The following is a 25,193-nucleotide window of genomic DNA, read 5'->3' as shown; positions in this document are numbered from 1 at the left end:
TTGCCAAAGGACATCTCTCTTAATTTAAAATGACCAGCTTTTGAGAGGTGCAAAGATGATTCTGTTTTCAAGCCCTTTCTTTGCCAAATGGTTTGACTGTGAGTATCATTTGTGTGATTTGTACTCTGCGAATTTGGAATCTCAACTTAAAACTACCCCACTCATTTTATAGAGGCCATGAAGCAAAGATGTTTTTCCATATATTAAGAACAGTTTGTTAGATAGCCCACTGCCTTCTAACCTCAGAAAGTAATTGAAAATATGACTCACTGAAATTGAAGTTTCTGGGTTGAATTAAAACTCCTTGGGCAATGGCTTTTCTGGTTCTGCTGGCGTTTTTTCTGATTTTTTTTTTCAGTCTCATGGCCAAATTGTTACTAGGCAGTTTTTAATGGAACATTGTGATCATACTTGATCATTTTGTAAACATTTTGTACACACAAATGATAAAAGCAAATTTCAGGATAATTGCAGATTGAGGGAATTTAGGAAAATAATAATTTCTATTTTACTTGCTATACATTTGTTTGGTAACCTTGGGGATTTAAGAGATATTGAGACACTAGTATAATGGCTTTTTTTTTCCTCCACGTTTTCTCTTCCCAGGCAGAGAGACCTGCTGGTAGTTAGGAGGACTTGGGAGGATGGGTCACTAGGTTTTTGTGGAGAATCTTGGTATAGCTTTGCCCAATGACTACATTTCAGGAAGAAAAAAAAAAAGGTAGAATCTAAGCATTTGGAGAATCTGAAAACGAACGCAGAATGTCTGGAGTGTTCTAAGGGTTTAAGTACTTCAGATTTTCACGTCAGCCCTGCCCACAACATAAGAACAGCCACCTACAAAATAACATCTAAAGGGCAAATATCATTAGTTGTTGTTGTTTTTCTTTTTAGGGGGGGGAAAAAAAGACCACTTTTTTTTTTATTTATTAGCTTGTATAACTATCATGTGTTTATGACTAACATCACTGGTTTGATCCTAAACTAATTTTAAAGATTGTTTTAAGAATTCTTTTTCCCAGCTCCTCCTTTTTTAAATTACTATACCAGGAAATGGAAACTTGCACTTCATACCCTTAAAAAAATAAACCCTAAAGATAAACCACAGAGGGTTGAAGGGTCGTCATCTCAGCACCCAAAGGGAGGCAGCCCAATGTCATTGCTGTGCTGTTAATTGTATATCCTGTTTGTTTGCTCTCAAGAAACAAACAAACAAACAAAGGCCTTGCCAAGCCAGTAGGTGACTTGGTTCTCTGCCACTTGAGAGCAGTTTGTAGCTTTCAGTCTCACTACTGTGGTCCCTTTGTTTCACAACAAAGTATGCGTGTTATTTATTTGTTAATGTGGGAATGCAGTTGAAACTGTTTTTCTTTTTAGTCAGATGTATCAAAAGTCTAAAATGCTTCATCATTTTTTACAAATTTATTTCTGAATATTTATGTTTTGTCCCTGTTGGAATGAAGGCTGCTCACAGTAACTCTCGACAAGCTTTCATTGCCTTGTGCCAAGTGTTGGGATGTAAAGCAGGTGCAGATTACAAATGGATCCTTTGCTGGATTTTAGATAAGGGCCTATTTGTCCTTAGCAGTCAGAAAGTCCAGGGAAAGAGACGACTTCAAAATTGTATCACATTCTTTCTTTATACTGAGGTGCCTTTTATACTTCTTAAAGATAGAAGCCCATTTGATAACGTTTGGGGTCTGAAATTCTCAGTTCATCTAAAACAGGGCTCTTCGTCCCCAGAGCCCCACTGGTACGGCTCCAGCCCAGCTTGGAGGACCAGCATTAGGAGCAAGCAGTATAAATCCTCTCCTGTGCCCTCTGCTAAAAGACTGCTAATTGATACTAATTGCCGTGTTTGATGCGGGAGTGGGGGAAAGGAGAGAAGCAGGAGGGAGGTTGTGACAGAAGTGTGTATCATATGTGTGCTGCCACTGAAACAAACCACTAATTAACTTTGCTGACAGTTTCTGTAGATGCAAGTTAAATGAAGTTGTAATTATCCCTGGACTGAACTGTTTTGTTGGTCTCGTCAGGCTTCTGTGTTTCGGTTTTGATCAGCGGATAATGGTCAGCCATCCAGAGCTCATTAATGCGAGCTTCCAGGTAGCGTAGCCGGCCTTCGTTTGAAGGGTGCTGCAGTGAGCTGTGCCGTGCTCCCCTGAGACCTCCCCATCTGCCACATGTGGTCTTAGCAGCCTCAGGAGAGAGGCCATAAAATTTATGAGCGGGAAGAACAAAAACAGCATCTCCCTCCAACAGTACGGCCCGCAGGTGGGTGGCGGGAAGCCCACAGTGCTGTTTACCTCCCTGCCCTCCCAACACTTCTTTACCCAGGACTGTCGGCGTGGCACTGTTACCAGTAAGAAACTGGCACCCCATTTGTTTTCACTGGGGAGAGCAGCAGCAGTTGTGCAGACCTGGAGGTGTGCTGTGCACGTCTGCATCTGCCATGAGACCGATGCTGGGGAAAACCCCCCCTTGCATTGCTGCTCTTTTCCATCTTCTATCAATCCGCTTCGTAACAGCAGCAAATCGAGTCCACACAGCGACAGCTCTAGCTGGAGTGAGATAATCTTTTGTTGCTCCTGTTCTTCCTATTATTTCCTGAGGACGTTTTCATTTACCAAATCATTAAATGGGGCTAAACGTTGAAACGGTGTGCAGTATCGGGTTTGTGTCTACTACCATTGTCAAAGGCAGAATAACAGACGAGAATGGACTTGGTTGTATTCGTTTCAATCCGAGAGATGCTGAAGCTGTTGAATCAGGATTGTGTTACCTATGGTATGACTCTGACAAAAGACCAAGTCTGATAGAATTATCTCTGACAGTCATTACTGTGTTGTTTGGTAAGTGTGAAGAGTAGGAAGAAAAGAAATAATTACCGTATAACTTCTGTAGCACCAATTACCTCAAGAGTAAATCTAAGTGTAACTACAGGTCATCCACATTATTCAGGGTTATACTGTATTTCAGTGATTCAGATTGTGGATGCTTTCTAAATACAGCAATTTTAAAATTGATGTTTATTCATATTACGGATGGATTCTTAAAATCTTTAACCATTTCTCATACTACAGGACTGTTACAGTAAACAGGAAAAAGCCCTTCTTTTGGTATAATCAGTTTAACTTGTCAGAAAAAAGCTCAAAGTCAATGCATATTGGGAACCAGCGTTGGGTATCAATGGAGACTAGGGTATGATGAGGTTTTTTTTAATTTAAGCAGTAGTGTTTAAACTGAAGCAACATGGAGACTTTGAGCATTTTGAAAGCTATGCACTATGTTAGCCTCATTTTTGCTGTTATCGCAGGACTTACCAGTTTTTGTAAGTTTTTTCGTTTTTTTTTTCCATGAAAGGCTAAAGGGTGGAAGAGGACATTTCTATGTTTCAGCTCTTCTTGGAGAGCTTGTTGCCGCCTCCATTCCCTGCATGCTCTGTGAAATAATGGAGGGGAGCTGATGCTGAGCATGGTTATGAATGAATGCAGAGCTTTCGTGTTTGCTCTGAAGAATCTAGTGACCCAATTTCTGTTAAGATTTCCTGAAAGGCACTGATGTGTGCCAATCATTGTATTGGATGATATATTTATTATTACTATCCAAGTTCCTATAATACTGTCAGTGCTTAGTAACAGTTATGATGAAGAAAGAGCCAGTCATAAGACATGGCTTCAAAATGATAGTGCTAAATTGCCATGCTGTGTGCTTACCACAGGGACCTGTCCTGGGAGGCGCTGGCTGCCCTCCTTTTCCAGTGATCTCGGGGGCAGTGTCCAGCACTTCTCAGTGAAAGCTAGTAGGAAAAGGATTACCGCATATTTTGTTACGATCTTTTCCCCGCCTCTATCCATGCATAAGAGCAGGGTTTCCCATGGGTATAGTAATACAAAAACCTTTATGAGAGAAACGCAAATCGGCATTACAGTTCCCAGGACACAACACAAAGTTTTAAGTAAGTTCAGTGCTGTGGAGTGATGATAGCAGAGCGAGAGATCATCGATGTGTTTATATTTGGTTTTGTAGAACACTGCGAGGAGTTTTTTATCTATTTGGTCTGAAATTTTCCAGAACGCTTTAGAATTTGCAGGAAAAAAGCATTATTTAGGAATAAAACTATATCACTTCTGTAAGTATTATTTACCATGCAAGACCTGCCCATGTTGTCATCAGATACAACTTGCCTAGGTATGTGTCCCTAGTGGGACTAAACATTGTCACCACAGGATTGCAGTGGGCAGTAACGTAGCTCAAGTAAACCTCCCGCTCGCTGCCAGTAGGAATTGCTCCTGCGGATGTGAAGACTGGATGTAATTAGTCTGTCGTAAGGTCTCTGAGAAAAATCTTCTTGCTATCATGACTCAGAGAAAAGAGCTTACAGTAACGCGCAGGCAGTGGCTGTAATTAAGTGTGTTCGTAACCGCTTCTGTTTTGACTGCATTCAGACAAACCCTGTTGACTTACTTTACCTCAAAATGTTTGGCCATGTATTTGGGGAGGGTGGGAGGTAGGAAGGCAAATTAATTTAGTATTCATTCTAACACATTACTTGGCTTTTTTATACCTTTCTGCCCTTTGGCAGCTGCCTAATTTCTCTGCTTATTACCTAGAGGGTGGGGGATGGCGGTAACAGCTTTTTCCTATTCTCCCTGCATGCATCAGCCAGCAGGAGATGCTGTAATCCATAATGTGGTTTCCCTGCCCCCATCTTTTCTGAGACCAACCCTATTAAGTTGGAACAAAGCCTTGCTCAGTTCAAGAATTAGGAATCTCAAAAGCCATGTGTTTCACTGCCCTATTTGGCAGACCCAGGCTGAATAATCTTTACTTGTGGTACAATAGAAAATTTTAATTGCACTCCTGTCGGTTACCACTTGCCCCCCCTCCCTGCCGCTGATGTTTCCTTCCTCGCACTTAGGACGGTAACATCAATATTTGTTTGAAAATACTATAAGAATATAATTTAAATTACTACACCCTTCACTAAAGGGCTCTCGTTCTCTTCTTTGTTTTTTCTCTGATATGAATTTCACTGTATTTCATGTATTGCCGTTCCACCCTTGGTTTTCTGAAATGCGGGGAGATTGGTTTCCAGTGCCAGTGGTGTACTCCATTCATTAATATTACAGCCTACACCAAAGAATGGGGATTCTCCCCAGGCCCTCTTAGCCTTGCCAAAACACAAGATGCAGTTGAGAGCGCCTTGTTAGAGAATCTCTTTCCCATGCGTAGAGGAGTCTGCAGGAGAATTGGAAAGGAATGCTGTATTGTAACTGATACGGAATAATGTAATGCAGAGCTTCATTCTGCCACATATACCTATGACAAGTGGTACATAAGTACAGTTGTAATGTCATTAAAATTAATTATGCTAATCAGTGAGAGAAACACTTCACCGTGAGGAAATGTGTCTGGCTTGCAGATGCAAACGTCGAGCAATGTGCTTCTCAAAATTATTTAACTAAAACCTGGAAACAGTTAACATGTAGGAATTTGCCTAAGCAGCTATTCTAGTATCAAGACAGACCTCCTGGGAGAATTAAATTTTTGTGCTCTCGTTACTTATGACAAATATTTCCCACTAATTTCAGCAAGCAGTGTCGTCACCAGCTAATGTGTAATATATCTTTCACCAAAGTAGCCGTTAGATGCTCCTTTGATTTCCTTGTAAGTAATCACAGACCAACCCAGACATGGGATTGCTGTTTCCTTCAGCTTACCTGGGGGGGCTGACATTACCGCTGCACATTTTAGACTTACACAGCCTTTGTAATTCATACTCTTGCAGTTAATTTTGTGAAGTGGCAAAAACATTTATCACCTCTGTTAATTTTCTTAAAAATTTTGGAGGCCTTTATTTGTAACCTCAGGATATTATGCGGATTATCACATCTGAGCTTCATGCAGTTTTCTATAAACAGCCTCTGCAAGGATTAGAGGTTTGCGAAACTTTCTTAATGAAACCCAAAACCTTCAGAACTCAAGTTGCAAAGCCCCAAACTTAGATCAGTTTCACTCATGGCCATGAACTTTTAAGGGAATCTGGGATACATTTCAAGGAAGTCGCTGTCATGTTTCACTTGATGTGGGCTGGTATGTTATTGAAATTGGAGAACACTAGCTGGTTTTATCTGAAGCTTAGAATTTTCCATAGGGTTTTACATCAGAGTTTTGGGGCTGAAGTAATTCAAGGTTAAGAACCCAGCTACAACATACCAGTAAATCTAGCTTACATGACCGCTAGGGAGTAGAAAAGCTGTGTACGGTCACAAAGATGGAGAAACTGAAAAAGGATATTTGGCTAGGTGGCTCATTAAAATCAGCCAGTCATCAAAGGAAGCAGATGTTTAGTCCCACTGTGATTTCACTGTGTGATTGATCTGCGGCGAATCAGATCAACTGGCCATTGATAGTATGGTCCTGAGTAAGGGGAATCTTTTCTTGGCTTAAAGAGGGTGCTGTTGTGGTATGCCTTTGCTACGGCTTTCCACCATTGGATAGTGCTCCTAATTAGTAGAGGTTTTGGTCCGTGTTTTCTTGTGCTCTGAGAAGAATTGTCCAAATTCTGGATTTGTCTCAAGGTTTGGGATTAGATATGGTTGACTGTAAGAGGAGTGCCAATTTACTTGAGAATCTCAGAGTGTGTTTCTTAAGAAGGGATGTCTGAGCCCAGCCTAAGAGGAGAAGTTGGAAGTCATCCTTCATAAAGCCGCAACGTGGCTAATTCTACACCAGTCTGAGATTTCTGAATTAAACATCATTTGCCTTTCCTGTTCTTAGTGATATTCTTTTTTATAGCACTGCAACCAAGGGGAAAGAAAAAAAAAGTATCTAAGTTCACTAATTTAAAAAACATTTAAGCAAGGTTTATTTTTCTGTCAAATTAGCCCTTTATAAAGGGAAATTCTCAGGGGGGCTTTTTGTCCAAAGAACTAAAAAGTGAAAATAAAAAAAGCCTGGTAAAGGGCTTAAGTTATATTTCCTACAGACACAGCCTCCACTCTAGCGGTTGTGTTTGAGGGTCAGTCTTCGTCCTGGCTTTGCAGAGATTCTCTGTATTTTTTTCTTTCACTGAAATTCCATAGACAGTAATTAAGGAACTGGAGGCCAGCAAGAGGTCAGCAAGCCTTCGTCAGTGAAAACAGGGATTGTTTGCCATGTACAACACTCCCTTTTTTCCTTGTGGTGAATAGAAGATTTGCTTAGAGCTGATGACTTATGCCTTTCTTGCAAGTTATGCAGCTAGCGAGTAACTGGGGGAATCAATCAGTGAGCAGAAAACAGCTAATTGAGTCCAGCATCACGCTTTTTTCTTCTTTACATATTCAGCACTGGAATCGCAGCCAGTTTGGTGTCTGATAATGTAACTCCAGAGAAGAGGCATTTTGCGCACAGGATTCGGAGCAAATACAATACTTAAGAAGAAGGGTCTGATCCTAAATTTTAGGGTTACGAAGCTGACAGCAGTTGAGGACTCAGGGGGAATTACTCGAAACTGAGCTTTAGGCCTATAAATGCCGAAGCTGGTAAGTCACTGAGCATGTAGCGTGATGTGGAGAGGATATGCCTCCTGTTTCAGAGACGGAGAAAGAGAAAAGGCTTTTGTGGTTATTCTTAGGCACAGCACAGCATGCATAGCTTTTCTCAGTTCTCCTCTTCCTTTCCTTGGGCTTTTAAGTTCTTTTCTGTTCTATTTTCCTGTCTCTGACTTTATCCAGGCATCTTTAATAAAACTTTAAAAAAAGTTAGAATGGTTGTTTTTTTTGGCGGATGTAAAGCCTGTTAGAGAGAAAGAAGAAAGGACACGTGTAGCCACGTCTCCTAAAGGGAACAGCAAAATCTCTTTGCATGTACTATAGAGCTCGTAGTTCTGAAGTGAGCTAGCCAGGGCTGGGGGATGTGATGTGATGTGCCCACGAGTCTGAATGTGTATTTTTGCCCCACGTTGCTGTACAAGAATTGTCTGATAGCTAAAAATAATTGCAGCTTGGGCTTAATCAGATATTAAGAGATTTCCTGATTTCTTAGATGAGCTAGATGGTGAGATTTCAGTTTGGGGCTGAACTATTACTGGGCATAAAATTTTAACAACTTTCTAAATGTCTTCACACAGCTCATGTAGAAGTCACGTATGTTTTTGTTTATGGAGCTGAAACAGATTGATCAGTTATGATGGCTTTAACTGGATATTGTCCTAGTGTTTCTTAAACGTTTTTATTAGGACCTGGCTAGCGGGCTTCGCCTATCTTGTGTTTTTTAAGGGCTGCTGCTATAACCCTGAAGTGTTTCCAAACATAGTCCTGCTGAAAGCTAGCTACTTACTTCTGGTTTACATATTGCCAATTAATTCCAAGTACCCTAATAAATGTGAGTTTTCTCTATGTGTGTGTGTGCATATGTGAAGCACTAATTCAAAGGGGGAGGTTAGGACTGTTATTTCTATGGTGTGTGATGTTTGAGAGCGGCAGAGCAAGGCATGTGCCTCGCCTCCAGAGCAGGCAGCAGCAAAAAGCCTGCGTGAGAAAAGTGGGAGAGAAAGCAAAGAGGGTGCTGGGAGGAGAACTATAGAGAGCTCCTTGAGTATTAAAGTACATGTGCTAATTTCGTATTTGTTCCTGAACGTAAGGCTTTTTACTTTGACCTTACGTACGAGATGATGCAAAGCGTGGCCTTTAGAGGTGCGCGAGTAGGAAAAGTATTCCAAGCAGAAGAGACGCTGGAGGTGGCAGAGGGAATTGATCTCTCCTGGATTTGATAGCATCTTCATAGGTTTGTGGCCACGTTTGTTAGCGGCGAAGAGCTGGGTGGTGGGGATGGGCCTTGGCCTCTCCATAGTTTTCCAGCCATGTGGTACGTGGTGGCTGCAGTCCTCTGCATGCAGTCCTTGGTATTTCCAGATGCTGTTAATTTAGTCCCTGTTTCCCTGTAGTCCTTCACGCGTTTGCGCAGCCGAGCTCTCCAAGCTGGCGGGTTTCCGCACCGTGAGAGCATTGCAGATGTGTCGGGGATGCACTTGCTCCAAGCGGCGCGGGGAGAGGCGGCTCCGCCCGGCCAGCCCCGCCAAGGGGGCCCCGCAGGCTTCGCCGGCTCCCCGGCAGCCCGGCCGAGCCCTGCGCTCTCTCTTTAAAGCAAGCGCGATTTTTGTGCATCGGCTTGGCCAGTTTGTTATGGTTTAAGGCTGTGGAGCCAGCTGTCTGCAATCTGATGTAATGTTGCCCTGGAAACCAGAAATGAAACACTTAAGCGTTCACCACAGAATTACTACATACAGCATTAGCCAAAATAATTAAAAGTTGAGCCATATGGGCTTTCGGATGGAAAAATTTGGAGCGGAGAAGATGGAAGTTAAGTTGTTCCTATTTACAGTACTGCAAATCCGTTTGTTTTCCCCTTGGAGCGCAGGGAGAGGCCTGCTCCGGCGGCGCACGGAGGGACGGGGAGATGGAGGGGCCCTGGCTGTTTTACCGGCGCGTTAACGATGCCGAGGCTTGGCATAACAGGAGGGTCAGGAGCCGGGGGCCGGGAGGTGTAGGCGGAGAGGGGTGCAGCACGACCTCCTCCCATGCCGGGGAACCTCCGGCTTAGCCTTTTGCAGATGCATCATTCCCTCTCTAACAGACTACGTCTACCCTCTCGCAGTGCTGCAGCACGCTGAAACGCTCGTTAAGGGGGGAGAGGGCAAGAGGGGGGCTGGCAGCCGCCTGCGCCGAAGCCTCATGCCAAGGCCTGGCTGCTAGAGCTGTCCAGGAGGCCATTTGCCCAGCCCGCCACGCGCTGGGGAGATTGAGGTGATTTTCCCATCTGAAGTCAGGGACAGCCACCAAAAAAACCCAATTCGGTCACCGTGGAAGCAGGGAGGGTAGAGTGGGTCTGGGAAGTCAAAGCGTTGAAGTTCAGTGATTTCCAAATATGTCACTTATGGCCTGAATGCTTTACATTTCTGTTTTCTGTTTAATATTAGCTGTAAAAGAAAGCATTGCTTGAGCTGGAAAGTTAAGCTCTGTTTCCCATGTGCCAAAATGGAAACTTTTGATAATTTCAAGGCCTTTTTTTTTACAAATTGTTTCAAAACCAGGAAGCAAATCAAAAGTAACCCTTTTTCAAAACAGTTTCATTTTCAAGGAGTCAGCATTATTTGACAAGAAAATTTCCTGAGCGGCACCACTGGCGTAGTTGCCGACGTTTTTAGGCCTTTTTGCATAAACTTATTAGCCACCCTTTTCCTTTACAGAAGATTTTCCGTGCCACATGCTACCCGATAGGATAGGAAATAGGCTGCTGGAGGGAGACCGACTTTGTTTTTGGGCAACCCATTATATGGTGGCTCCTGTTGTCACGCACGAGCTGTTCTCGCCTCTCTCAGCTGAGCACTGGCGCTAGGAAGGGTCTGCCGCTGCCGGGGAGGACCCTGGCTCAAAGGGTGCCGGCAGTCCTGAACTGGCGGGGAAAACTAGCTGGCACTTGATTACGATGGGACTTTATTTATTCTGAAGTGTGGTGGGGACCCCCTGTACCACCCACTCGGGTTTGACGTCAGTACCTTCCACTGAGGCTATTTTGGCGCTCGCTTTCGCAGTGCTAGTCGTGAATGCAAGTGTCAGACGTTGTAAAGGCTTTTGTTGTCGTTGTTGAGTCTTCATAACCCTGAGGGGGACAGTTCTTTATCAGATACCAGTGGTGCAAAAGTAAGACCAGTTGTTTATTCTTTGATGAAATCCTGGGTGGGAGGTATAAGCCGTTCTCTAAGTCTTACAGAGCTCACAGTTTTACAAACAGTAGTCTTGCAAACCAAGGGTGTACGAAAAGTAATGAAGGAAAGCAGTGACTTAGAGTAATTGCATTTAAAATAAATGTATCTCGAGTGCAGAGCATGCATGATGGTTGCTTGCCAGGATGCGCTTAATGGCCTAAGAAGTCTTGACTGAACTTCTTGATTACGGTCAATAATCCATTCATCATCTTATCTAAATATGTCTGTCTTGTTGTTTGACATGTCACTAAGTTGTCCCAGACATAATCTCTGAATTAATGCTCATCTTGCTGCTTAATTTATCTTGATCTAAGCAAGTCTGGTACTCCTCTTTACAGCCCTATTTTTCCCGAAGGAAGATTATTAATTACCTAGCCAGCCTGTACCCATAATAAATGCATTCCTGCGGCTCTCAGATGGCAGAATGGCAATTCTGCTGCCATATGTGGTCCATTTGGTATTCCTTCTTGTTTTGGAGTAACACGAAGTTTGTGGGAAATTGGTAATTGACAGTGCCCTTGCAGAAAGTGGCTGAAGTTTGCTCTGGTGTGGTTCTGCTGGCCTTGTGAGGTGCATGCCTGTGAGGTAGGCTTTCAGAGCTGCCCCGGCTCCTTCAGGCACTGTTTGTGCCTCTGAAAGTGTACCCGTGGAACTGCTAATTGGTGTCCTGCCCTATGGCATCGACCGTTATTACCAATCCTGACATTTAAGTGTATTAGAAAAGCAGAAAGCGTTTTTATATTTGGCCCATCTTTTATTCAGCCTCCGGATAAGCAGACAGCATTTTTGCTGGGGAAGAGGAGAGGGTGCCTTTTTTTCTTTTTTTTTTTTTGTTCTGGGTTTTTTTTGTTGTTTGGTTGGTTTTTTGGCCTGAATTTGTTGGAGATTTTTCTTTTTTTAAAAGTTTCGTTAAGGAGAAGGAGAAAAAAGGATGAGCGCGCTGTGGAAACCCAGATAGCTGCGCCGACAGGAAGTTGCATGAGGGTTTTCAGAGCCGACCATTAAGAATGCGGCAAATTGGCTGGGACTGTGGGTGAAAACAAAGTAAGGTATACGATCCGTACCGCGCTCCAGCTGGAGCCCGCGCCGCACGCAGGAATGTGCAGCAGCGCACAGTGCCAGAGCTGTCCTGGCCAAGCCGGAGAGCCCTGCCGGCCTCCCCTCCTCTCCTCGCCCCTTCCCTTCCCCCCGCCGCCTTCCACATTCTGAACTGATTAAAACAGAGGAAGTAGCACATTGAACGTTGGATCTGGCTTGAAAATCGAAGTCGTCTTCTCGTTCACAAGGAATGGATTGTTTCAGCTTGTTGTGTCACTGCTGCTGGAGAGAAGGGAATTTTTTTTTGTCTCTGTAATGTTTGATACTTGAGGGAAAACAGCTGGAACTGAGCATACTGGATCAGATGCAAAACGAAACGGGATGCTGGGGAATATGGACTGCACTGTATATCTGAAAAGGTCAGAGTTTTCCCTTGGTCAGTGCTGGAGGAATGCTGTGTCCATCTTAATTCCAGCCTCGAGAGCCTTCAGGAGGAGTGTAGGGAGCAGGGAGGAGGAAAGGAGTATTTTGTAGCTGTGGCAGTTCGTGAGCGAGGCAGATGAGGTCTCCTCCTTCCTTTTCCTTCCCGTCCCTTTCTTGTGCTGCTGGTTTTGATTTTCTGGGAAGACTGGGGCGGGGGGGGGGGAGGGAAGCGGAAAGAGAAGTCGTCAATGACAGAGCTTCAGTTTGGAGAAGCTGTTTATAACCAGGTTTAAACAGCAAGTTCTGAGATGCCAGACAGACCAGTGACTGACCCAAACCACAGGAGCATAACTGGTATGGTAAGAAGAGCCCTGGGAAAGAGCCCTGCCTGAATCGTACTGAGAGAGGACGTGGAAGTAGTTATTACACAATGCATGGGAAGAAAGACAAGGGCAGGAATGCATTTCAATGCCTAGGATCTTACGTTGCACAGATTTAGAAATCAAAATGGTATGTCATGCTTTCAGAAAAAGAAAAAGAAAAAAAAAAAAGGAAAAAGAAAACCCTCAGTAATTTAGATGTTGACCTGGGCTGAAAATATAACACCAGTTACAGAGCTACATTGACACAGCGCAGCAGATGAGCTGGGTTAACCTGAATTGAAGGAGCAAGCCATGGAACTACTACTTTATTAATATTCCCTTTGTTTCTTTGCCAGTCAAGAGAACAATCCGATGATGAAACAGAGGAGTCGGTGAAGTTTAAGAGGTTGCACAAGCTGGTGAATTCTACTCGCAGAGTCAGGAAGAAACTCATAAGAGTGGAAGAAATGAAAAAACCCAGCACAGAAGGTAAAAAGCGACTGCGTGTATGAATACATGTTTCTGTTGAGAGGGGACAGAAAGTGGAGGGCTGGGGGAGGGAGGGCTGGAGTGTTCTTAAGGGACGGTAGGAAAGACTGCCTTGTCTATGGTGCATGCCTTACCCAAGTAATTGCATTTTGAGACTGAGGAAGGAGGAAAGTGACAGCCTAGGATGTGGTTACTGCTGATCTCCTGGTATTCCCAGGGCAGTGCTGGAGAGCCCCTCATTAAGAGATTAGAACTTGATTTATGTTTTATGCCCCGTGCTGGGGAGGGAATGAGACTAGGAGCAATTCCAGCCGGCAGCCCCACAGGCTCAGCAAGGAGGTAAGCAGGGCCACCGCCACGTTGCTCCCTCCTCCGAGGCCTGGGACAGCACACAGGTGAAGCTCTCGCTAGTTTTGGGAGGGTAGCGGCTGGTTGGTGGTGCAGTTGCGCCACATGGCATTATCCTGTGGCAAAAGTACAGAAACTCTATCAGACATTCTTGTGGGATAGCGACTGCCTCGTGTAATATTAACTCCTACTTCTGGGGGAGCCTGCTAACAGTTTGGCTCCTGAATGAGCCCTGCTGCCAAGAGAGAGGGGGAGAGGGAGAGAGAAGGGAGGAGGAGGAGGGTGGGGAAACGGGAAGCAGAGTTCAGCCCCTGGGAACACTATGCCGCAGAATTAACTCCGGATGACCTGTATCCATGTGTGAGCACTCAGATTAACGGAGCCTGAGCCTCAGGAGCCTCTCTGCACAGCCCTGTTGAGTCCTCACTGGAATTGTGGGCACCCCTCTATGTTAGTGGCCTTCCTGGGGTCGTATGCCAGCTCCCCTCAGCTTTGCAGTGATCTGAGCTGTACTATGATTCCTTCCTAGTGCATTTAAGGAGAACGTGTGCATCTTCTTGGGTATGTGGCAGGAAGCTGTTCGCAGATTTATGACCTAGCCTGCCGCTCTCCTGCGTGATGATGGTGTTACTGGCTGGCATGAAAGACATGCCAGTCTAGAGCTCTGGACCGGGCAGCTGTTTTGGTCTGAAGAGGTTTTGTCACCTCATAGAGTGAGCATAAGGCTGGCTTACCTTGGAAGCAAAAACATGGTTTATGAGACAGGGCAAACAAAACAGGGCTATTTTTCCCCTGCTCTGGGGAAAGGAGAACCCCAGAGAGTTTTGTCCTACCCTCTCCCTCCCTGGGGGCCTGGGAAAAGCCGCAGGGAGCAATCAGCCAGAGTCTCCAGGGGTGGGAGCAGCTGCAGAAGCAGACAGCCCAAGGGCATGCAGACGCCTTCCTGCAGTTTGATCAGACTTTCTCTTCAGCATGTTAACTCTCTGTTTTGCTCTCTATTCCCTCTCTTACAGTGCTTCACCTCCTTACTTCCTTTTCTCCTTCAGTCTTTCACTTAAGTGTCCCAGTTCCTTCCATTTTTTTTTTCTCCACAGTTTTCCACCCTGCCCCCACAAAAAAATCACTTAATTAACAATTGTCTCCAAAAAAAATTTGCTCTGCTTCCTTCTTTCTCCATCTCCTTCCTGTCTTCTCTGTTTTAACTCCAGGCTTTTCTGAACAAATTAGCTATAATTCTGAGTTTGTATTTTATCTAGCACTCTGGAGTTCCTTTGTAGGTTGGCTCTTGGGAAACTCTGTAGCAAAAACAATTATTGCTAAATAACATGGATTATTTCTACATGAGTAGAAGGCCCCTTAAGTAGCCAGGTCTACATTAGGAGTAGATATCTATGACTTTTCTTTTAGTAAATTCTCCCCACACCCGAGTTTTCATGTGACAAATTAAAAGTGCTTCATAAATGCTGTCCATCCCCATGTCTCATGAAGTAGGTCTGTATTCCCATTTGGATATGTCAGAGGGCTCTGCAAGATGACAAAAAATCCCCAAATCTGACCAAAGTATTGCTGTCTGGCCTTCCAAGTTACCCGCAGTTGACTGGATTGGTTCTTGAGCTGTTTGCTGCTGTTATTTGAACCTGTGTTATGAATGTGAACTAATGTGAAATCCTAGATGGCTAGGTTTTGGGGAGTTGGCTATAAAATTTGATTGAGTAACATCAGTAAAATTTCAATAAATTCATCAGTGTTCAACAGCCTTTAACAAAGTGTGAGAGTAGGCTTGGTTTGAGAACTGATGTGCAGTTCCTCAGAATAAAGATTCCTCATAATCCTCCTCAAAAATTTCTTCACAAAGAACAAGTTTGTCAAATTTCCCCTTACACATCCCTGCAGTTTTTAAAGAAAAGTACACTAGTCCCAGATCCTTCTCCCACATTTCTACTATTGACTCTGTTATAACACTACATATACATCTGAATGATGTGATACTCACTAGCATGTGCTAATATCTGAATCCATGTGTATTTTGTGTTAGTCTGCTCCTAGTGAGCTAAATAACTGATGCTTCCTAATTCCTGGGCACCATTCTTATGTAGCATTTAAAAACAAATCACATCTACATCTGTGTCATTATGGCTTTGTGTCATGGACTCACTCCAAATAACATCTGTTACAGTGTTGACACACAATGCGTTTTTTACAAGCTGTTTAAAAACATATTTACTCAGTGGACTAACATTGTTTATCAGTACATATTCAGTCCCAGGAGAATGTCTATTTTCTGTTCAAATTGAGAAGTAGAGGGGAAGAAGAGCAAGTTGGACAGTCTAGTGAAAGTGGTGTCAAAATCAGACTCCAATCTACACACCTACCCCAGAAGAGTTCTCAAGAATGGAAGTTGTGTGTCAGATGTGATCTGCTATCCCTTCACTGTCACATCAAGTTTTATCTTGGTAAAATAGCATCTTAGGTTTTAGCATATATATGTCAAATATGTTTTGCCAACAGAATGAACTGAAGGTGAGACAGGAAGCCTGTACAGGGCAACTAATCTTCTTTCATCTTGAAATGTGTCCCCTGTTACTGAATGAGCGAGTTTAGTAAATCATAGGTATTTTGGTAATGGTTCAAATTTAGTTCTGCTGTAAGACTGTGGAAGGAATCAAAGATGAAGGCAAAGTTGGGTCAGGCAAGAAATTTATTTTGGCAAGAAATAAATACAGTCACATTTCCGTGTGTGTTTCTGATATGTACCCATGAATGCTGTGAAATTTGTCAGGCAGGACTGAGGAGGATGTATACTTTTGTTTGACTCTTTCCTTGTTACTGCATCTAATACCTGAGCCTATATTTTGCTCAGAAGAAAATATCAGAGAAAAATTTCTTAAGTAATAAATGTGAAAAGGAATTGCAATTTCAAGTCCTTTATTCCCCTCTCTCCACTCCAAAAAGGAGACCTGGCTGTTTGCCCAACTCCAGTACTTGTGCTGCAAAAAGTCTTCTTCCCTTTCTGTGAAATACGTATTTGGTGAAAACCAAATTCTGTCATTACCAGGACACTGTTGAAATTGGCACACCTGCAATTGGACCTACTTTTTTTTTTTCTTTGCATCTGTTTAAGATAATTGTGTGATTAAAATTGGTGCCTCTTCCCTCATGAAAACCCAAAACTTTTAATTTCATCTTGGAGCTCAGCTCCATAACTTTCTGGGAAAAATACTGCTTTCTGCAACAGCAGCAGCAGCAGCACTGGGTATTGGAAGACTGGACCTGAGAGATACTTGTTTGGTTTTTGATACCAGGGTATACTTCTGACCAATTGTAATCTCACTAGAGCTGAGCATCATATGCGAGTATCAGAAGAAAAACATGAGAAACAGATCCCAGTTCCAGCTTTTAAGGGGTTCTTAGTAACAGCATCTGTGGTCTTACTTAGCTGCAGATGAAAGAGAGAAACTTAAAATAATGGTAAGTTTACTTACAGGTTGCTGTCGTCTGTCTACTGTTAACTCATCCCAGAAGTCTCACTTCACAAATGGAAGGAACTGCTTCAGATTTATCCACTCGCAAATACCTTCTGGGATGCTTATATCAGAAAGAGTTTTCTTCCATTTTAAGTGGGTGATATCTTAAATAAATACAGTAAGGCTCTACAGGAAAACATCTTAGAGAATTAAGAACGATGACATGCATTGTGCTGCTTTTGTCCCCTGTAGGTGTGGAAGAGCACTCACTTGACAACTCTCCTATACTGGATGACAGATCGGCACTTTACTCTGGAGTTCACAAGAAGCAATTCTACTTTGACGGCTCCTGCGAAAAGCAGCCGGAGGATGACTCGGACTCACTTACTACTTCTCCCTCATCTAGCAGTCTTGATACGTGGGGAGCTAACCGGAAGCTGGTGAAGACCTTCAGCAAAACTGATAGCCGTGGCCTTATCAAGCCTCCCAAGAAACTTGGGACATTTTTCTCTTACCCAGAAGAGGAGAAGACCCAGAAAGTTTGCCGCTCCTTGACAGATGGGGAAATGAAGAAGAGCCTCGGCTCGCTGAGCCATGGGGTAAGTACAGAAAGCATTTGCTTTTATGACAGCAACAGGCACAAGCACCATCTTCTGGTGTCCCTGGAGGAGATTCAGAGTGTAAGGAAGCAGATCCGATTGAAGAAAATGGATACTAACTATTCCTGTTCCAGAGCTTTTCTTTGCCAGCGCCCTGCTAGGAAAGGAACATCTCCCGCAACTTGCGATCTACAATTACTGCGGCACAAAACGAAAGGGGGTGGAGGTTGTGGCTTCCCAAACAGAAGGCTACGAGGGCGCACTTCTGTCAGCGAGTTCAATATTACCTATGTGGTGGAGAGAAGCCTATACAGTCACCTCAACCTCTCACAGCTGGTGCGTCCCGTTACTGACAGGACCCTGAGCAAGGCCGACAAGCGGGACCTGAGGAGATGCCTGCTGGAGGAGGATGAGGAGGCCAAGAGGAAGTGGGCTGCCACAGTGGATCGCTGTACTAAAAGGGTTCTCTTGAGAATCCACCAAAAGTCTGTGAGTCAAAGAGTTGCCATGAAGGTGGTCTTCCAGTTTCTGTGAGGTTGCAGTCAACACTTTCTGCTTTATACTTTTTAACTAAAATTCACTGCTTCTGCTTTCCTTGCTGTTAGAAACTCTTAAGCACTGTAATTCAGCTGTAAGGGAAGAGTTTGATGTAATCCCATCAGAGAAGAGTTTTGTTGAGTCTGCAGTTTCCATGTGTACAGAATAACTCAATGAGAGAGAGCAAATATGACAAAATGCTGCTTTTTAAATTCACCTAGTGCAGAAATTGAGATCACTGGTGAGCAGAGGAGCTTTGAGATGCTATAAACATGTTCTTTGTGATGCTTTTGGAGTTGGTATTCTCTTAAAGGGATATTGAGAGATGAACAAACTTTCCAGAGGATTAGAGCATCCTTAGTCAGTTGTGCTCTATTTCTTTCCTGCTGTCATTGCCTCATATTGGCCCTCCCCTTCTTACTTTGCATCTCATCAATTCACCCACCCAGCTCTGTCTTCTCCGTTACACACACAGCTGCAGAAAGACAGGGAGTTTTACATTATGTAGACACTGCCCTCCTGCTTGCCGCTCACCACCACCAGAAGTGCCCCTTCTGTCCCTGGCCACTGCTCCTTCTTTATAGCATGGAGTGAAGGTGGCACCTTCCCTCAGAGCATTGTGGAAAGGGAATAAGGGGGTGGCCAAAAAAGAGAAATTAAGTGATTTGAGCACTCCAGAGAGATCTAAAGCTGCTTCCTGGCTATATGACCCAGTTTTGACAGTTCCCTTAACCATGCTGCTGAGTTTCCGAAGAACTTGCCTTTGGGGCCAGCCAGATTTCCAAAGCTGAGGCAGCTAGTCTGTTGTCTAGTTGACAATGTAGATACGTTCCCTACTTCAGTGGGTGGAAACAGCAGTGCACCCATAATGTTAAGCAAGATATTCTGGTGAACAATCCAGTAGAAACAGTTTTTCTTCTTGAACTACAGATTTTATTTTGAGAAGTATCTGCATCATTTCTTCAGGTGTGAGGTATTCTCAATATAAGAGTCACAGCCTTGGTCTCCTTGAATAACCTGTGGGAGGTGACCAAGCCTTCATGGTTCACTTTTTGCTCTTTGGCCACAAAATAGATAGTTTTTTTCTACCCAAACCATAAACGTTCTCTCTTGGTAGCTTCACTATTTCTTCTGCATTGACTGCTTGCCCTGCCATTCACAAGGTACTGTTTATTTTCACAGACATTGCACTCAGAAGACATTGTTTTCCCATAAGGATATTACAATGATAAGAGAAACCTTACTCGTCCGTCTGTGGGTTGAACAATAGGGGTATCTCAGGCAAAAGAGCATACTCATTTGTGCTAGAGATGCCCCATAATTAAAAATATCCTCTAAAACTCTCTTTGTAAATGTAAATACAGATGACAGAAACAAGCGTTTCAGTTCTTCTAATAAGTAGTCTTGCTATAGTAATTTCATTATGAAAACCATCTGGACTGACTTTTGCTAATTCACAGAGATACAAATGGAGAAGAAATGGATAGCGTTGTGGTGGTGGTGTTCAGTCAACTGCTCCTCCAGCCTCATTTGAATGGGATAAATGGTGGAGACACGCTGCTCTCACTAGCTTTTTCAACACACTTCTTCCTGAATCCACAAAAAGCTGGCAAACTTCAACTAATGCTACTCGGTCTTCCTAGAAACGCTTAAAGTTTGTTTGCTGCAACCTCAGGGAAATTGCAATGCCTATGTATTCAGTGGAATTGGTCACTCTGTCTTGCCTTGCCATTCATTTTTGTCATTTATATTTGTTTCAGTGACCTGGACATGCATGAAATTTTCAAATCACATCAGTTTTTCTTTTCTCCCAAAACGATTAATACTTTTGATTGCATGGCCATTCCATTGAATATCCCTCTCCTCATCCACAGACCTTTTGTTTGGTACAGTATTGCCAGGGTTGCTACTGGAAGCTGAAGGTGGAAGTTAAATGTATGCGGAAGTCCATAATGAAACAATAAGCATCCTTAATATGGTACATTTATGCAGAAGCTTTTAACCAACAGACATCTTGCTCTCTGAGGGGACTGCTTTAGGAGGAGCTCTGGCTGGTTTGACAGACAAGTTTGCTCAGAGCAGTTCCAGATGTCCTCTCTTTGTTGCTGGGATTACCGTACACTGTAGGATTATTTAGTATGGACTCTTCACAGGACAACGTCACTCATAGCTAAACGTGCTGTGCTTTAAAAACTGATCTTATTACTTGTGTTTGGTCTCAAATGCTTTCCAAAAGCAATTTTTAAAAGGTATGCCATAGTCAGATTGCCTTCTGGAAAAAACACTTAAAAAAATTCTACATCACAGCACTCTTTTTAATGTGTGTGGGGCCTAGACAAAGCTGGCTTTGAATTCTAGTAGAGTTGTGGTGGGTACAGAAACTGTCATCCAAGCACTGTAGGTACACAGCACCCAAGATAAAAGCTAGAAGAGAAAACTTTTTAAAAGCTATTAATATGTATGCTGATTAGCAGTGAACAGGGCAGGAAGAATGTTTACTTTACTAGAACTAATTGATATAATTGTTTATTAAGTGCACAGTTTATAGAGCTTGCTTCTTCCTAATAGAGTGTTGAAGCAGACTGGTGGTTCTCAGGCGGTGGGTCTTCACTGACTCCCAAGTACACACGATACTGATCAGGCAATCCTTTGTAGGCCTGGTCTGATGCTTAGCTGAGTCTTCAGGTGTCTTTGAAATTACTCTGTTGGGTAGTTCAGGCCCTACGAACTTATGGTTCGCAAGTGGTTGATCTTCTGCCTCCTGTTTGTCTCAGCTCTAACTCTGAAGAGAATACTTACACTAGACATCTGCCTGTCTCGCAACCCACACTCAGAGCCCAGAGTTGAAGTTGTGCAAGTAAATTGTAACTGCCATACCTTCATTTCCCTGGATTGCCCTGTGAGACTTCTGGCAGGGCCAGGTACTTGAGTACTGTACAGCTGGTTGTTCAGTGGCCAAATAAAAAGTCAAACGTTTTACCTTTTGGATTGCAAAGCAAAAGCTGGATTCTCTCTGAGCCCCCTAAGTGTCTGGTCTTTTTTCAAGTGATACTAAAGCTTTAGCAGAGATTCATCTGCCACAGTTAAACAATGGTTGGCTGTGGAAATGCAACTGTACTGAGTTTGGTTGCCCTCTGCTCTTGGGAGGGAAGCAGTGTCACAGTGCTGATTTTCTTTTTTTATTCAGGATTACTATGATAAACTGCATCTGTGCATTCAGCCAAAACTGAGTCACTCCAATAGGTGATCGTGGCACTGTAAACATAGTGTACTTTCTCCCAGGAGTAACAGAGCTGCCACATATCGCCACAGATGTGATGGTAAATACCTAATCTGGAATCAGGGCTTGCTGAGTCTCTGGGCATGCAATGCTTATGGATAGCTGGCCTGTTTTTTCCCTCCTCGTACCAAGGGCTTGCCCTACAAGGCCTCTGGCGTTTCCCTGTGTTTCAGTGGAAATGGAGTCTATGCAGCTATTCCCAAAAGGTAGGTTATTCAGTGCTTTAAAAGATCGGTGGTTCTCTGTTTCAGTGCTGCTGTGGACTTATTTATGAAGGCAGATGGGAGTGCTGAGGTAGAGTTGCCAGCACCCTGGAAAACTTGATGCATAAGATCAACAGTTTCCTCAGACCAAAAAGTCTTTTTTCTTTTTAAAAAGAAGAGTAGGCAATAGATGACTCAACAGCAGCAGACCTTAGGCCAAGGAGTTGTCTCTGGAAAAGACAAATGACTCAAATTGCTTTATAACAGATTTCTTGATTTATAATCTTCCATCTGTTTGTTTGTTTGTTTCCATTTTTGCAGACGTTTGTGTTTTCACGGGTGTTCTGCAAATCACAGATGTTTTGAGTGAGCTAATCATTGTGATAGAACTGTATCCATCCTTTTTTTTGCAGAGAACCTGTAGCTTTGGAGGATTTGACTTGACAAATCGTTCTCTTCATATTGGAAACACTTCTGACCAAATGGTGAGTTTAAGACAAGAAGGCGCAGACTTGAAATAGCATAAAATGAAATGCGCAATAGAGTTATAATAGACTGAAGTGTAATTTAGGTCTGTAATAACAGTTTGGGGATCCAAGAAAGCAGAATATCTTCGTTAACCTCAAACTTCCTTAGCTTTGAGAATAATATACCCACCCATATCCATGTGTGTATAAGTATTTATATACCATATGTGTAAAGAGGCAGGAACAAGTGATCAAAGCACAGATCTGGGGGCACATCTGTGGGCTATTCTTACGTCTGACTTCCTCAGAACATCACCCCAGGCAAAACATATGATAACTATACTTTCTTGGTAAAAATATTTACTATTTGGAATGATGAGGCAAGCTTTCATTCGCTGAAGATCTGCAAGTTATTTGGGTGGAAGTCATTATGTAAGAGATTTATTATTTGTTTTCTCATTGTATCTAAGAGCTCTGGAGTAGACCAGGATCCCATTGTGCTGGGTGCTGCGCAATTGATCTCAGAGCTCTTTGTGTTAAAAAAAAAACAAACCAAAAAAAACACCTCCCCTGAGAATTAATTCCATTTTACGTTACTCATGTTGATCCCAGTGTTACTGTTGGTCAGCCTGTGGCCAAAAATAACAGAAATGAGCCAGAACATTATATCAAATGAAATTGCCAACATATTTTTTCCTTTTGCCCATATATGTTTTTCTTTTCTGTTTCAACATTGGCTCTGATAACTTCTCTGTTCACTTAAATCAAGTCTAAATTATGAAACTTTTTATATGCCAGCATTATATTATTTATGTCAGCTGGTTTTTTTGGGATTGTTTTTGTTTTTCTGATTTTTTTTTTAAACATCATAAATTACCCCTAAATTGGCCAAAACTGTGGGTGGTTGTTTTATTCATCAATTTTCAACTCAGTAAAAAGTTAACTTCCAAACCTACAGTGTTTGTCTTTAAACATAGATACTTTAGCATATTTTGTTCAGATTGGTTTTGATATAGGAAAGTGGGAAATCTAGATGTTACATTTTTCCCTACTAGCATCAGTAGTGGGAGAGATGCAGTGAACCAGAATAATGTATGCAGATCAAGGTTTTTTTCTTGAAAACATTTAAGTCTATTAAGTGGAAGGTTTTTTTTCCAAAAAGATAAGGCAAAGAGCTATCCTTAATTTCTGCTAAAAGATCAAAAGTTACCAAAGAAGTTGTAATCACAAACAACTTGTAAAGGACAAAAATATAGAATTGTCAGAAATGAAGTATCAGCTGAATTTCAGAGAAACTTTTTGGGAGAACATTAGTAAAGTAGCAAACATACATAAATTTAGAAAAAAAGATGTATCTTTTATGTAGAATATAGTGTACGCATATTTTAGGGTTTGTTATCTTTCTACCTAAATTGTCCTCAGATTATTGAACCAAGTCAGAGACCAAATTCAGTAGTCAATCTATTTGGCCAAAGAGAGTTTGGTCCTTTTTGCGTTGTGATTTTTGGTGCACCCTTGCCAATGGAGGGTGCTGGTAGTAGCTCTAATAGAGCTGCCTTGCTGTGGTTCCTGACACACGCTAGAACGAAAGACCGTGTCTAACATGCTGCCTGGACAATCTGAATAAGGGCTGAGTCATGCAAGTAAGTTTGGCAAAATGTCAGCTGATCCACACTAATTCTTTGTGTGTGCTTGTGGCATAAGTAAATGCTAGGTATCCTAAGCTGGTTTAGAAAAGGTTAAATCTGTTCAAAGCAGCTGGCCTTTGTCATCCACTATATATGGACCAGCTAATTTAGTTTGGCAGTACCCTGTTGTGTGTCTTAAGAATAGATGTGCAAGCGTAACCTTCTGCCATGATTGATGGATTTAGTAGCTTTTTTTGTGTTTTTTTTATAAACAGTCCACAGTAAAACCACAGAGACAGTCATCAAGAGAGGTTAACTGAATGCCTGTCTGAAAATAAAAAGTGAATTTGGGTAACCAAATGTAGGTATCCATATGTATATATACACACACACATACATATTTGGCTAGGATCTCAGAAGTACCTTTACTCCTGTTGAACTGTATGTAGTATTGTCCAACCATATTGTTGTATGTCCTGTCAGGAGGGCTTAGCCTGAAACCGTGGAGTTTTCTATCAGATCAAATACTTAGCTGAAACTCAAAGGGGTAAAGGCATCCTAACAGACCTCAACACATCTATACACAGTACCTGCAGAAAAGGTTACAATCAGGCCTTAGGAGTAAGGTACAGTGGACTGCTACAGTGGTTTGCACAGGTCTCAACAGTGAATTTAGAGCAGTAAACAGGACACCATACTGCTGTCCTGTGTCTGCCTGGATACCTCTGCAATGACTGCTAACTGAGGAAAAAAATGGTTCTTGTATTTTATAGGCTTAAACCCTGTTTTATTTTGCAGGGCAAAGAAGGAGACTTTGTTTATAAAGAGGTGATCAAATCACCCTCTGCCTCCCGTATTTCTCTGGGCAAAAAGGTGAAGTCTGTGAAAGAAACCATGAAGAAAAGGATGTCTAAAAAATATAGCAGCTCTCTGTCTGAGCAGGTATGTAAGGTCTGCAATGGAATCCACTTAATAGTGTAGAAGTGATAATCAATATTGATTCTCATGCTTCAAGGCATCTCTGAAGAAATTTCTAACAAGACTATGTGGTGTGGCTTATTCCTATGTTCTTATAAAATCCCTCACTGTGAAATGGCTTCCTATAGATGCCAAACCATGAAAATGCATTTTCAGATTTTCATTGGAGTAGCTCATTAGCAGAAGCCTGTGGTTGATGGCATTACACATCTCGCTCTATATTTCCATTTCTTTATCTATCATCATTATTTATTAAGGGAACCGGTCTGTGACACAGGGTCACAGTAATATATTTACAATTTACAATGCAATTTACACCATAGTTTAAATTCCCAGCATAACTTCACATACACAGTTCCTCTCTGCTATTACAGATTGTTTCTCCATCACAGCTTGCCCTCTGCAGCAGCCCATTAACGCAGATGCACAATGTAGTCAGAAAGGGGCGTCCCACAGAAGATTTTCCTATTATTCTTTCATTACAGATTTTTATAGCTTATTCTTACTTCAGGCAAACCTGAAGTACATTAGTTGTAAATTAGGCTTTGAATTTCAGTGGCCTAGGAACAATCGCTGTCTTTTTCCCTTTTGGTATACTTTGGGTTCCTTGCTTTGGTGGAGTGT

The 25,193-nt window shown here is 42.6% G+C and overlaps 1 protein-coding gene across 1 annotated transcript in view; it reads left to right on the top strand.

Moving 5' to 3' along the window:
• SASH1 (SAM and SH3 domain containing 1) overlaps positions 1–25,193 on the top strand; it is a 126,763-nt gene that overhangs the window by 82,067 nt on the left and 19,503 nt on the right. The window contains exons 9-12 of the mRNA XM_075146207.1: positions 12,933–13,065; positions 17,130–17,476; positions 21,910–21,981; positions 24,390–24,533. Coding sequence (XP_075002308.1) covers positions 12,933–13,065; positions 17,130–17,476; positions 21,910–21,981; positions 24,390–24,533 — 696 coding nt within the window. The remainder of the gene's footprint in view (positions 1–12,932; positions 13,066–17,129; positions 17,477–21,909; positions 21,982–24,389; positions 24,534–25,193) is intronic.

Source organism: Calonectris borealis, chromosome 3, assembly GCF_964195595.1.
Source record: "Calonectris borealis chromosome 3, bCalBor7.hap1.2, whole genome shotgun sequence".
In the NCBI taxonomy this organism is placed as follows: domain Eukaryota; kingdom Metazoa; phylum Chordata; class Aves; order Procellariiformes; family Procellariidae; genus Calonectris; species Calonectris borealis.
Note: the sequence above shows the minus strand (reverse complement) of the source record. Positions and strands in the feature narration are given on the sequence as shown.